A 13,072-nucleotide genomic window follows, 5' to 3' on the forward strand; every position below is an offset into this window, starting at 1 on the left:
ACAGAGCAGGCAAGGCCTCATTTTGAGATCCCAAACATGGCCAGTTGGCCAAAGTTTCACTTGCCATCCACTCCTTCTGACCATGGGAAGACACTGAGTTCCATTCTTAATCCCTCTTGCTCATCTGGTGGCATGGCAGCAGAAACTGGGTTAATGTCAGGTTTTAAGAAGTTGTCCAGTCTGTTTGAAGGAGCAAGTGAGGGGAAAGGAGGTATTCTGGGAAATGATCCAAAACTAGTGTTTGGAAAGAAACTGGATCTTTCATTTCCATGGTCAAAAGAAAATAAAAGAGACTCTGAGAAAATGCCTACAGACTCTTTTCCTCCAGTTTTGGTTGTTAGCAGGAATCAGGACCTTATCCTCAGCAAGGTAAACAAAGTTTTGGAGCCTTCTCAAATGCCTAGTGCTAGTCCTGAGTCAGCTGACATCTATACTCAGCCCTCTGAGACCACTGAACAGTTGGAGGCCAAGCCAAGTGACTATGCTCATGGGCTTTCAAGATCTGGTGAAGTGGAAAGGCAGCTGGAAATCCCAGCACCTGGAGAACACTGGGGTACAAACAGCGATCTGTCTGGATCTGCCTGTCCTTCAGAGAAACACAAGGAAGAGCATTGCACTATCTCTGGGCTACTTCAGACAGAAAAGCAAGAAGAGGAGATGTCTGCTAACACTGGTTCTGTTTTGAATGTGGGGCAGCTAGTCATTCTGGAGGATGTCAAGGACCCAGTGACCAACAAAAGGCCTGTTCTCAACCTAGGCATCATAAATGGTTTTAAGGAATTGACCATTTATGATGCAGATGACTAGTGGTAGATTATTATAGTTTACTTTTGGTCCATCTTGTGTCTTTTTTAGCACCTAAGCTTCATGTTAATTAGGGGTTAAGTGACAAAAACTAATGTGTGATATTTTCCTTCTCTAAATTTTCTAGTGCCAAATAGAATTTTTTTAGTGAGCAAGGAACAACTAGCATAAAGGAAAGAATATTTGCATAGTCCAGTTTGTTTTGCCTTTTACAAGTGGAATGGAGAAGAAGGGAGGACAGGAAGAGGCAGTGAGGATTTAAGGGGTATCTATTAATTATAAGTGTATAATCAGATAGGACGCTTTCTTGGGTCTTAGACACTTATATTACAGTAGATGAGAATAGTTGTGGTTTGCTTTGGTTTTCTAAGTCTTCTAAGATGTCTCCCCAGTGGCTGTGAGGGTATAAAGTAAAACACAAAGTGCAAAGGATGACTTAGGATCATATGTATTCCATATCCTCTTCCACATGGATTTATAAAACTTCCTCTAGGATCTCTGATATAGACCATTACAGTGCTCTGGACTGAACGACTACAACAAAGGATAACCCTGGGTTGCCATGATATACCACTCAAAGCTGTCGTTCTTTTGCTGCTGTTCTTTCATTTGGAGTGCTGAACAAGGTCCACCTGTAGAGATTGCTACCATTGCCTCTGAGCATATGCACTGCAAGTTTAGTTTAGGAATGCTACTTTGACATCTGGCCCAAACATATCCAAAGCATTAGGACTACTTAGAACGGGGGGGGGGGGGTAGTGGAGGGGGGGAGAGAGCGAGAGAGAGAGAGAGAGAGAGAGAGAGAGAGAGAGAGAGAGAGAGAGAGCGCACATTGATCTACTTAGAACACTTATCTGACACATGCTCTGCTAATATGTACTGAAGAATCAGAAATCAGCCTGAAAATAGCAGGTAATTGAGAGTACCCATAGGGAAAATCTCTTTGGAAAACAGCAGTGCTTTCTTTTAATCTGACCAGGGGTAGATATTAGACCTTAAGTTAAAGACTTGACTCTGGGAAAACACAAAATGAAACCAATTCTCTTTGCATAAAAGCTTTCTAGCAGGATACCTACTATTAAGAAAACAAGAACTCTTGACTTGCGATTGAAATGTACAACTGGACTGGCCTTGTCTCACTCATCTCCAAGTCCATCTGTCTTCATTAAGACTGAATCCCTTGGAAGATGAGCTTCAGGGTTCCAGGGGTGTCTTGATACTGTTCTTCTCACTAGTCTGCCGTTCTTGCCACCATTGCAGTTACTCTCAGCTACAGTGGCTGGCCCTCATTGCAGGGAACACTTATTTCCATGCATGAGAACTAAGGTGACCGAGAGAGGACTGAACTGGCCTCACTTCACAGACAGATAACTTTAGTATAGTCCTGGTCTAGAGGAGTTGGACTTAGTTCACTTTATGCATAACTGAGCCTTGACCTGAGAGAGACTCAGCTACAGATAGATGGATGGATTTATCTTAGGGATATTTCCCATGCCACTAAGGGTATCACTATTGCATTTGTGTTGGTGAGACCTGTGGAATTCCCCTGAAGAGTTTCTTAATCCTGGTCTTTATCTCCTAGTGGCTTCCACACTTCATTCTGCAGACTGAAGGAACATGTCTGTCTGCTTTGCTAAGGCACAGGCACACACATTGTAATTATAGAGGAAGCATCAAGGACTTCCTTTTATTAAATAATAGAAGAGGAGTGGAGCCCATGTACTGCACTTTACTATGTGGAATTTGGAAAACTTTAATCACAGCCACTGGAAAAGTTTCTTTAGGAGACTTAGTAAAGAGTTTCATAAGCAACAGGCCATCTTACTATTTCTTCATTCTACGGACAGTTAGCTAAAATATTCTGTGAAGTCAGGCTGGAGTCATAGTGTAAGTGGTGTCAGAGAGCTTAGCATTGTCATCTTTTTTCTTTTTGTGGTTGTGCTGAATGGCTAGAACAATTTTTCTAGATTGAAATGTTTGCCCTTGCTTCCTAGGAACCTCCTTTTTTTTTTTTTTTTTTTTTTTTTTGCTTCATGCAATTATTAGTTCCCAGATGTATCCGTATTTGTGGTCTGGTCCTTGGTTTGCATTTATTTACTAATCTGTTTTCTTTTCATTCTCACAGCCCTACCAGCAGTAGTAGGTATGGCTCCTCCTGTAATGTGAGTCAAGGAAGCTCTCTGCTGAGTGAACTAGACCAGTATCATGAGCAAGATGATGATCGTCGGGAGAGGGACTCCATTCATTCTAGTCATAGCTATGGCAGCCTCTCCAAAGAAGGCCAGGTTGTGTTGGGAGAACAAGAGAAAGCCTTGGATGTGACATATGAATTGGAAAAGGAGAAAACAAGTGAATCCAAGGATGTGAGAAAAGATGTCACAACCCACCCTCCTCCAGATCTGGTGCTACACAAGGATCACGTCCTAGGACCCCAGCAGAGGTAGGCGATGGCTAGCTCACACACTGCCTGTTGTATCTCTTATTGAATACAAACACTTTTCACTTGTTTCTTGCAGCTAGGTAGGTGGGGGCCACGGCAAGCATGGTCAAGTTGGTACATCTTCCTTTGATTTTTGATAGAACTCCCAAGATACTTGAAGGACTTGTGTTACTGAGGTACAGGTGCACCAAGACTTCTCGAGCGTGAAGTCTTGACCCAACAGATGGTCTCTGAGTCTGAAACTGGGCCTGAGCCCCACAGATCTTTTAATAGTTCCCATTGCTTAGGGTTTCTTGGCTGTATCCACCTCTATTCATATTTTAATTCCTTTTGTGAACATTGATATTTAGTTTTGTTTTACCCTGTTTGAGGAAAACCAGAAAAGAATTAAGGAAGAACTGACAGATTTAATACACCTTCCTGTAATTAAAAAGCCACTGTACATGGTTTGGCATTTTGGTATCCATAAGAAGAAAATGGTATAATCTGTCTTTTGGTCAAGTGCAGTGTGTACTGTGTAACTTAGTACTCTGGAAGCTGAAGTACAGAGTCAGGGGCTGAAGATGTCAATAGTAACTAAAAGCAGCCTTTTTAAGAGTCATATAATAAAGTTTAGTGTCGAGTTTGAGTGTTCTTTCTATACCTTGAGCTATCCTGTTTAGAATAGTTGAGAGGTTTGGGCATAGTAAGTCTCTCAGTTTTAGTATTGTTGACATTTTATTGGAGAAATAATTATTACGGGAAACAATTGTATTCGTTTTAGGCACTTGTTTGATTATCTGGCCTCTACACAGTAGATACTAATAGCAGTGCCCAGGTGACAACCAAACCTCCCTAGACACTGTCAGATATTCTCCCAAGGACAAAATCTTGCCCCTGCACCCATTTGAAAACCACTAGGATAGAATGATAAGAGTCTGGCTTAGATTTTCAGACTTCTAGATCTCATCACAGAACTAAGAGACCAGAAAAATGAATGCCAGGTGGCTGGATGAATCATGTATCTTCCTGAAGATTGTTATAAAGCTCCTTTCTCTCTTCCTCTATTTTTTGCTTGTTTTTCTTTCTTTTTATAAAATAAGGTCTTATGTTGTAGCCCAGGCTGGCTACAGACTTCTAACTCAATCTCCTGCTTCTGCCTTCTGATTGCTGAGATATAGGCGTATACTACATTGCCTAGCTCCGTTCTCAGTTTTCAGTCATCTGTTATGGTTCAGTTGATAGTGAAGAGGCCCAGGAGACGAAGGTCTGGACCTGGTTCTCCTGGGTTGATGACCCACCAAGAGGTTGGTTCTTCATGGACCTTGAACCTGATGTTACTGTTGTCAGGGCTGAGCTCTTGGTAGAGGCCCTTGCCCTTGCTTCTTGTTTCATCGCCTCTCAGTGTCTATGAGCTGTTTCATTTGGCTGCATGAACAAAGGGGAAGGAGAGAGGGATGAAAAGGATTGTCATTTTAGAGAGGAAATGTTTTCAAACTAGGTGTTCAGAACTATGCTGTTTTATGGCCTCAATCACTAGCCGAGTGTAGGCATGAGTACAAAAATATTTTATTTTAGATATTTGGCAGTTTTGCCTTGAATAGTGTCACCTTGTTGCCTCTGTTATTTGCAAGAAATATTCTTTTCCTTGTTACAAGTCTTCCCGAGGAGAATGAATCTTCACCATTTACCCAAGCCAGAGCACACTGGATCCGAGCAGTTACCAAGGTCCGACTCCAGCTGCAGGAGGTAGGAAATTTGTTTCAGTAATGGTTGGGACAGTTTTTTCCTTTGAAAAGTTTGGGAGACATATGGTGCTGGAGAAGCTGTCAGTGATTAGTCATCTTACAGTGTGCTTCTGCAAATGCGTGGCAATTAAGTTAGGCTTTAAGAGGAAGGAGGTGGCCTGGGCTTTTTCTAGGCTGCCTAATGAAAATCAAATAGGCCTAGCAGGTGGGAACTTGAAGGTAGGGTTAAATGCCCATTTTCTCTACTATCTTCTTTTCGGGTTAATGTTCTCGTAAGGAACAAGACCTCTTCAGTAATTTGTTGTATTCTTTATTGGCCAGTTCAAGTACCACTGACTGATTTTTATACAGGGTAGGAAATAGGGTACAGACATTTTTATGGGAAAATTTGGGCCCTAATATAAGGCCCAAAACATGGACACATTTAGATCTGCAATGAGGGTCCTGGAGAGACGGCTCACTGGGTATAGGTACTCTCTGTGCAAGCATGGAGATCTGGGTTTGGTTCTCTGCACCCATGTAAAAAGCTGGGCATGGCTGCGTGCATCTGGAACCCCAACACTGTGAGGGGAGGTCGTAAGGGGATGATCTTGGGGGCTTGCTGGTCCCCATCCTATTTCCAGATCCTGTGAGAGACCCTGTCTTAGAATAAGGCAGAGATTGGTAGAGCAGGACACCTCACTTCCTTTGGCCTCCATGCACCTGTACACATTTGACCACACATAAAAACACACATTGGAGTCTGGAGGGAGTGAAGGAGATGGAGAAAGGGGAGAAAAGGAGGTAGAAATAGGAGAAAAGCAAGAGTAGATGGTCTAGGTAGGTTCTATTGCTGTGATAAATACCATGACCACAAGCAACTTAGGGAGGAAAGAGTTTATTTTACCTTACAGTTTAGAGTACTTCATGAAGTAAAGACAGGGCAAGAACCTGAGATAGGAACTGAAGCGGAAGCCATGGAGAAACACTGCTTACTGCCTGCTCCCCGTGCCTTGCTCAGCTACCTTTCTTATACAGACCAGACCAGGACCGCTTGCCAGGGTGGCTCCACTCCTAGTAAGCCGGATCTTCCTGTGGCAATCATTCACCAAGAAAATACCCTACAGAGCCAAGCGATGGAGGTATTTTCTCAATTGAGAGTCCTCCTCCAGATAGCTCTGTTTTAATTGAGTTGACATAAAATTCACCAGGACAAAAGATGGAGTTTTTTCACTTTTAGCATTAAAATTTCCTCTTAGCAAAACATGTTCTTATCTGTGCATCAGAAGACAGGTAGAAGTGTTGTGTTTAAATGATAGCAGTCACTAGTGTAAAGCTTGGCAAATATTAAAAATTCAAGCGTGCTCACATGTGTACACATACCCTTTAAAGACTAATTTGAAACCTAAGTAAAGTTGAGAAAGAGCCATATAATTTTGTATCCTTTCATCCCAGGCTGCAGCTGCCACCATTTGACATTTGCTTCATTGTTTCCCCTCTATTATGACCCATCTTTCTCTCAGTAACTTGAGAGAAAGTTGTAGACAAGAGATTGTGCCACTCCTAAATATTCATATCCTCCCCTAAAAAGAAGGCCACTCTCCTGAATAGCCACACTTGAACTATCCAGAGGAAATGTGCACTCTCAAGAAAACACTGGCATCAGGATGCCATGCACATTTGCTGCCCCCTAGAAGGTCTCCCTTTCCTTTCTGAGCCAGAATCCAATGGCCACTGCATTTAATTGGTGTCTCTTGTCTCCTTCAGCTTGCGACAGTTCTCAGTCTTTGTTATTCTCCACAGTTTTAAATAATGAAGGCTTTCATTTTGTAGCATGGGTCCACTCTGTGTTTCCTCATGTTAGGCTCAGGCCATGCTTTCTTGATAGAAATTACAGAAGAAGTATCTAATGTGAACCTGTCCTGCCATATCTGACATTAGCCTTAATATCTGGTTAAGTTTGTATCAGTCACGTCCCTCCACTCTCAGCTCTTTCCCTTTGTGGTGAGAGCCTCTGAGACTGTGGTGCTATTTCTTGTTGCTCATCAGATCTGTATCTTCTAGGATGACACACGTCTGGAGCTACCACTAGTGGTGGTTGCAGGTGCTAACTTAGTTTCTACCATCCTTTCTACAGTGAGGAATAGAAGAAAAATTTCCTGTTCACCTATTGATTTAATTCAGTAAGACTCATATGTTACTTAGTGCACCAATTGAAATATATTATTATCATTTGATTTGATAAATTATTCTAGTTACCCTTTATACACCATTCTATACACACATGCACATACATACACGTGATTTTGTGGATTGTTTTTAAGTCAGGGTCTCAATATATAGCCTAAGCTAGCTTGGAGTTCCCTAAAGATAGCATTTCATGATTCACCTTAGAAAACTACAGAGAAAGAAAGTAAATTCTGGCTAGGCTCAGCAGATAAACCCTGATAAGCTGAGTCAGGATCCACAGCGTGGAAAGAGAGAACCAGCTTCCAAAAGTTGTCCACTGACGTACACACACATATGCACATGCACACATGGTTTTGTGGATTGTTTTTAAGGCAAAGTCTCTCTCTTTGTACCCTAGGCTAGCTTGAAGTTCCCTGTGTATTCTTGGCTTGTCTCAAACTCTCAATCTTTCTGCTTAAACCTCTGGAAAATACTGGGATTGTATGATGTGCTATTATATTCAGCCTGAAAAACACAACATTTAAATTTTTAAACGTTTTAATTTAATGATTTTGGTTCTTTGAATCAAGGTCTTGTTACACAGGCCAGGCTGGCCACGAATTTATGCTCTTCTCCATCATCAGTGTGTTGGGATTACAAGTGTGTACTACCATGCCTGTCTTAAAAATGTTTTTTTATCACTAATAAATATTCTTAGATGTCAGCTATTAATTTGTTAGGCTTTTTACATTTTAATTTCCTTGATGTCATATGTTAATATAATTGTATGTAGATATAATTTTAAGTAAATAATGTGTCTAGATAATAAAACACTGGGAGGCTGGGCAGTGGTGGCGCATGTCTTTAATCCCAGCACTTGGGAGGCAGAGCCAGGCAGAGCTCTGTGAGTTCAAGGCCAGCTTGGTCTACAGAGCGAGATCCAGGACAGGCTCCAAAGTTACACAGAGAAACCCTGTCTTGGGAGGAAAAAAACCCAAAATACTGGGAGTCTGTCGATCTGGACTCACTGATGTGAGAAAAACAAATATTTTTAACTGACATTTGTAGAGTCAATGTCATAATGTTGTTTTTATTTTGAATGTTATTAAAGTAAAAGCCTTGAAATTCTTACTATGAAGTAAAATCATCTTCCCTATGTGAATGAAAACTCGGAATGAGAATAAGGTATGAGTTCAATTGGTTATGACATTAAAGAGACAATTATTGAAAATATAAAACAAAAACAAATCAAACAAATTAAAAACCACCCAAAAAGTAAAGCTTGTAATTGTCTGTTTATCCTGAATTAAGAGCAATCACTATGTAATTGAGTGACGGTTCTTAGCGCAGAGATAGCTGGCCATTGGTTAGTAGTGGCCAAAGGGGGAAAGAAAAGCTGGAGCCTAAAATGTGTTCCACTTATGCTTCAGATGAGCTTTGTTGACAGAGTGGATGATATTGTAAGGCAGAATGAACACAGCACCAAGAATTTTTTCTCTTGAATTATCAAAGTTCAACTATGCCACCCTATACCCTGTGCTGAAGACACTAGTTTTTGTTAGTTTGTTATTTATCATGGTAGTCTCTTTATGTAAGCATAAAATCAAATATCAAATTCCACTTTCCCTTTCATATAAAAGGCCATGATCTAGTGTTTACTGCTCTAAAGATCACGGTGTGCACCTGGGAGAGTGAGGGCCTGAAAATGAGGGGGACTAGCGTCTGAGGCAATAGCCAACTTTATTCAGAACATGAGTTTATACTGCGAAGGTTAAGAAGAAATCACATGAGTAAAGTTCTCATGAGTTCAAGCTGTAGACAGTCACAAGGTCGAGCTGCACATGGCAAAAACATGTTTTTCCATAGAGGCATGTGAACAAATAACAATATCCAGTTGTAATGAACAATCTAAGTGAATTCACTCCTATTTGATACACCTGGGAGGGGCATGAAAGCACATTCCAAGAGCAATTACATGTTTTTGAAGAAATGGAGGTCACAAGACTCTTGGTTTTTTTGTTTGTTTGTTGTTTTGATTTGTTTTGTTTTGGTTTGGTTTGGTTTTTCAAGACAGGGTTTCTCTGTGTAGCTTTGGTGCCTGTCCTGGATCTCGCTCTGTAGACCAGGCTGGCTTCGAACTCACAGAGATCCGCCTGGCTTTGCCTCCTGGGTGCAAAGATTAAAGGCGTTCACCACCACTGCCTGGCTAAGACTCTTGTTTTCTTGGCGTTTTCTCGTAAGCACTCAGAATTCCCTTTGCACAAATGACTCCATTCTTGGACTGTGTTCCAACAGTATAGTATACACATGAGAGCACCTTTTGCTTCTTCACTAGAAGATCCTTTTATTTATCAGCTCTAAGAGAACTTTTCCTTTGTAACAGATGCATACTATTCCACTATGTGACTGCACTGTAATTATCAGTCCTCTGTTGCTGTTCCTTTTGAGCAACAAACCATGCTGGAAGTGAGAAACCTTTTATGTTGGTCATTCCACGTGTTTGTGCATCTGTCATTTCAATATACATTACCACACTATTACTTGTTCTTCAATAACTTACATGAATGCCAGAGGTCTGCTTTAAATTGTCTTCTGTAATCTGGGCTGATGAAGTGGCTAGCATTGGGAACATGACCAGTTACAGCTGTAAAGGGGAAGTAAAGATGGGAATTAAATGAGAACGTAGCAAATGACTCTGCAGGTCTGCTTCACACAGATTACACGTGTCTTTCTTGCTGACACTTGCCATGCCAGAAGTCTGCAGACATTTGTGAAAGGCTTTAATGACCACCCCAAAAGGCCTGTGCCTTCTGTAGGGCATACTGGCAAATTAGTCCCTACCAGTCATGCCAGGAGGTGTTCTTTCCTAACCCACCAAAAGGGTGACTTGTCAAAGTTTTGGGGTTTTGGTATTCTTTTAGGTTGTAATATCTTAGTAGTTTAAATTTATGTTTCTTCCCAGTAAAGTTGAGCATTTTTCTTACATAGAAAGGCTAATTAGAAATTATTTTGTGTGACTAATATATTCTTTCTCCATTTTTATTGAGTGTTTTGTTTTCTTATTAAATCTTCTAGGCTTTTTGTGGTTTAGGGAACTTAACTCTTTGTTACATGAGTTGCCAGTCTTTTCTCAGTGTATCATTGTGAGGAAATGTAAAAAGTTTTAAAGAATCATGTTTTTATAATCCAGAAAATAAAGAGAACATAGTATCTTCCTCTAAGCATTGTAAATTATCCAGGAAAGCCATGACTTTAGAAAAGAATATCAGGAAAGAAAAAAAATGTTCATACTTCATGGCTCCACATCATCTCCATGACGCAACAAATTCCTTCTGGTCTAGCTCTACACAGTTCAAAGTGTGAGTCATGGACCAACACAGTCTGGGAGCTGTTTGATGTTAGTCTTTGATGAAATAAGTACTGAAATTGAAAGTGCACCTTCAGAGGCAATTTGAATTGCCAGGACATCAGGTACATAAAGGTCCTGTCTCATCGAACAGGGTATGAACTAAAAGTATCAGACCAGGACATTGGGAATGAAAAACCAGATCCTTAACAAAAAGTACTTTGGAATGCATTAGTCGATACTTGTAAAATGTGGAATGATTTCTTTTCCCCAAATCCTCAGAGACTTTGCACTTGCTGTTTCTTGTGCCTGGAATTTTTTCTTAATTCGTCTTGCTAGCTTGTCATCCATGTCTTTTAAGACCTAGCCAGATGTGAAGTGTTTGGAGAAAATTTCCAGACTGTGAAAACCTATTTAAGAATTGGCATTCCTTGTGAGATAATGGGGTTGTTATTTGCTGATATGCCTTCCCTTTTTAAAAACAAACTTGTGTAAGTTCCTGGAACGTTAGGGATATACTTTTTTGTGTGATATTGCCTAATATAGAATAAGGCAAGGAATGTCTAGCAAATCATTTGTAGTTATTTAACTAGCTGAAAATGCCCATCATTTCCCCAAATGCCTCCATGTATAAGTTACTTTTCTGTTGTGATAAAGTACTATAACCAAAGGCAATTTGAGGGAGAGTATTTGGGCTGTGGTTTGCTTCCAAAGGTCTAGACAAATGTTGAGGAAGGCAACATTTGTTACTCCGGCTGGAGCAGGAAGCTGAAAGTCATATCACAACCACACACAGGAAACAGGGCACTCAAAGTGGGGCAAGGCTGTAAACTCAAAAAGCCCAACCCAGTGATGTACTTCCTCAGCAAGGTTCCCCTCCTAAAAGTCCTATAACCTCCCCAAACAGCACCACCACCTGGGGACTTAGTGTGTAAATATGGGCCTATGGGGACAAATCTCATTCAAACCACTGAAATGTGCTTCCTTATCTTCTATTTCATCCTGTTTCCCAAGGTCCAGCCCCTAAAGTCAGTAACAGCAAAATACTAACTACTCATATTAAGTGTTCTTTCTTTTGTGATACGTATTGTAAACAGAGGCTTTTCTCTGTCCTACCCCATCCCATAGCCATTTCCAAATAATCCAAATATTTGGTTGATGGCTCAGGCTTACTACTAACTAGCTCTTAGATTTCAGTTAACCCATTTCTATTAATTTTTGTATTGCCACATGGCCCATGGCTTACTAGTGCTCTGACATTTTGCTCCTTCGGTGTGTGCTGGCATCTGGCCCTGACTCCACCCTTTTTCTTTCTGTATCTCTGCTCGGGTTTCTTACCTGGCTCTTTCCTGCCTTGCTATGGGCCAAATCAGCTATTTTATTAATCAATGGGAATAAAACATATTCACAGCATACAAACAAGTTATCCCACAGCAACTTAGTTAAACACAAGTTTACTGACTTATTATAGTATTATATATAGGATTATAGTTTGAGTAGTTCTTTGTTTGCTTAGTTTTTATAAGCTTTATTCTGGGTTAGCAAATGTTTTTGAAAACCTCAATTGATAGATTAATAATACCGTATAATATGAGTGTTCCTTAACAATTCTTTCTACTTTGTCATGAATAAGGTTTTAGTAAATACTAGCTTAGAAATATATTTTCTTTTCTGTTTATTTCTTTAACTTGTCTTAAAATATTCAAGTAAGTGGTCAGCTAAGGAATTTTTTTTTTGAGGAATTGATGAATTCCTAAATTTATTTCAGAAAATATTTTCTAGTTCGTGCTTTGAGAGTCTGAATGTGCTGGACTGACTTTGAGTATTAACATTTTTTGTCAATTTGGCCAAAGAATGGTGACTGACTTTTAAAATTTACATTGTTGTTTGTGACTTGAGTATTCCCATAAGTTTAGAGTCATTTATACTGAGTTGTTATTTCATTAAACAGATTTTGGAGCACTACCACAGAAAGCACACTTAAGACATTCCTATAAAATTGTCAGAGACTAAAGGGATTGATCATTCAGGGCCATACTTGTGTCCTCTGAGTACCTGCACATCTGAACTTAATAACTGTTTGGGACATGGCTGGTGCTGACAAGGCAGTGATGTTGATAGTGTGGGCGGATGGGTATGAGTCTGTACCTTATTTGGTTTAGTTGCAGAAGAATCTGAGGGAGGAGGTGAGACTTTGAGCTCTAGAAACAGAGACTGCGGTGGCAGCAGGTGGGTGGGTGTTCCAGGTGGAAGGGACAGTAAAGGAGAAGGCATGGAGGCAGCCGGCCGTCAGGAAGGCTTGACAGGAGCTCTTAGGCTGTTGAAAGCTGCAAAAGGCAAGCCTTGGAAAGCAGGTGCAGAAGTGAACAGATAGATCAGAAGGCCCACATTCGAGTGGAGCTGTCACAGGAGACACAGGTTGTGGCAGGGCAGCCTAGGAGATGGAGCAGCAATTTCTCGGGGCAGTCCCTAAAACAAAACACCAAATTGGTTGACTACTGCAAAGTTCTGGTCCCACTTGTGACTTTCTCCAAGCAAAGAAGCTTCTTTGTCTCATAATGAAACTCTAAAAAGGTGGTCCTTGGGGAGACAATGGCGAGCCTCAGA

The 13,072-nt window shown here is 40.7% G+C and overlaps 1 protein-coding gene across 1 annotated transcript in view; it reads left to right on the forward strand.

The window, feature by feature from the left end:
- Unc13b (unc-13 homolog B) overlaps positions 1-13,072 on the forward strand; it is a 162,709-nt gene that overhangs the window by 77,704 nt on the left and 71,933 nt on the right. The window contains exons 7-8 of the mRNA XM_059254195.1: positions 2,930-3,244; positions 4,882-4,972. Of these exons, the coding sequence (XP_059110178.1) occupies positions 2,930-3,244; positions 4,882-4,972 (406 nt within the window). The remainder of the gene's footprint in view (positions 1-2,929; positions 3,245-4,881; positions 4,973-13,072) is intronic.

The sequence above is a fragment of the Peromyscus eremicus genome, chromosome 2, assembly GCF_949786415.1.
Source record: "Peromyscus eremicus chromosome 2, PerEre_H2_v1, whole genome shotgun sequence".
NCBI classification, from domain to species: domain Eukaryota; kingdom Metazoa; phylum Chordata; class Mammalia; order Rodentia; family Cricetidae; genus Peromyscus; species Peromyscus eremicus.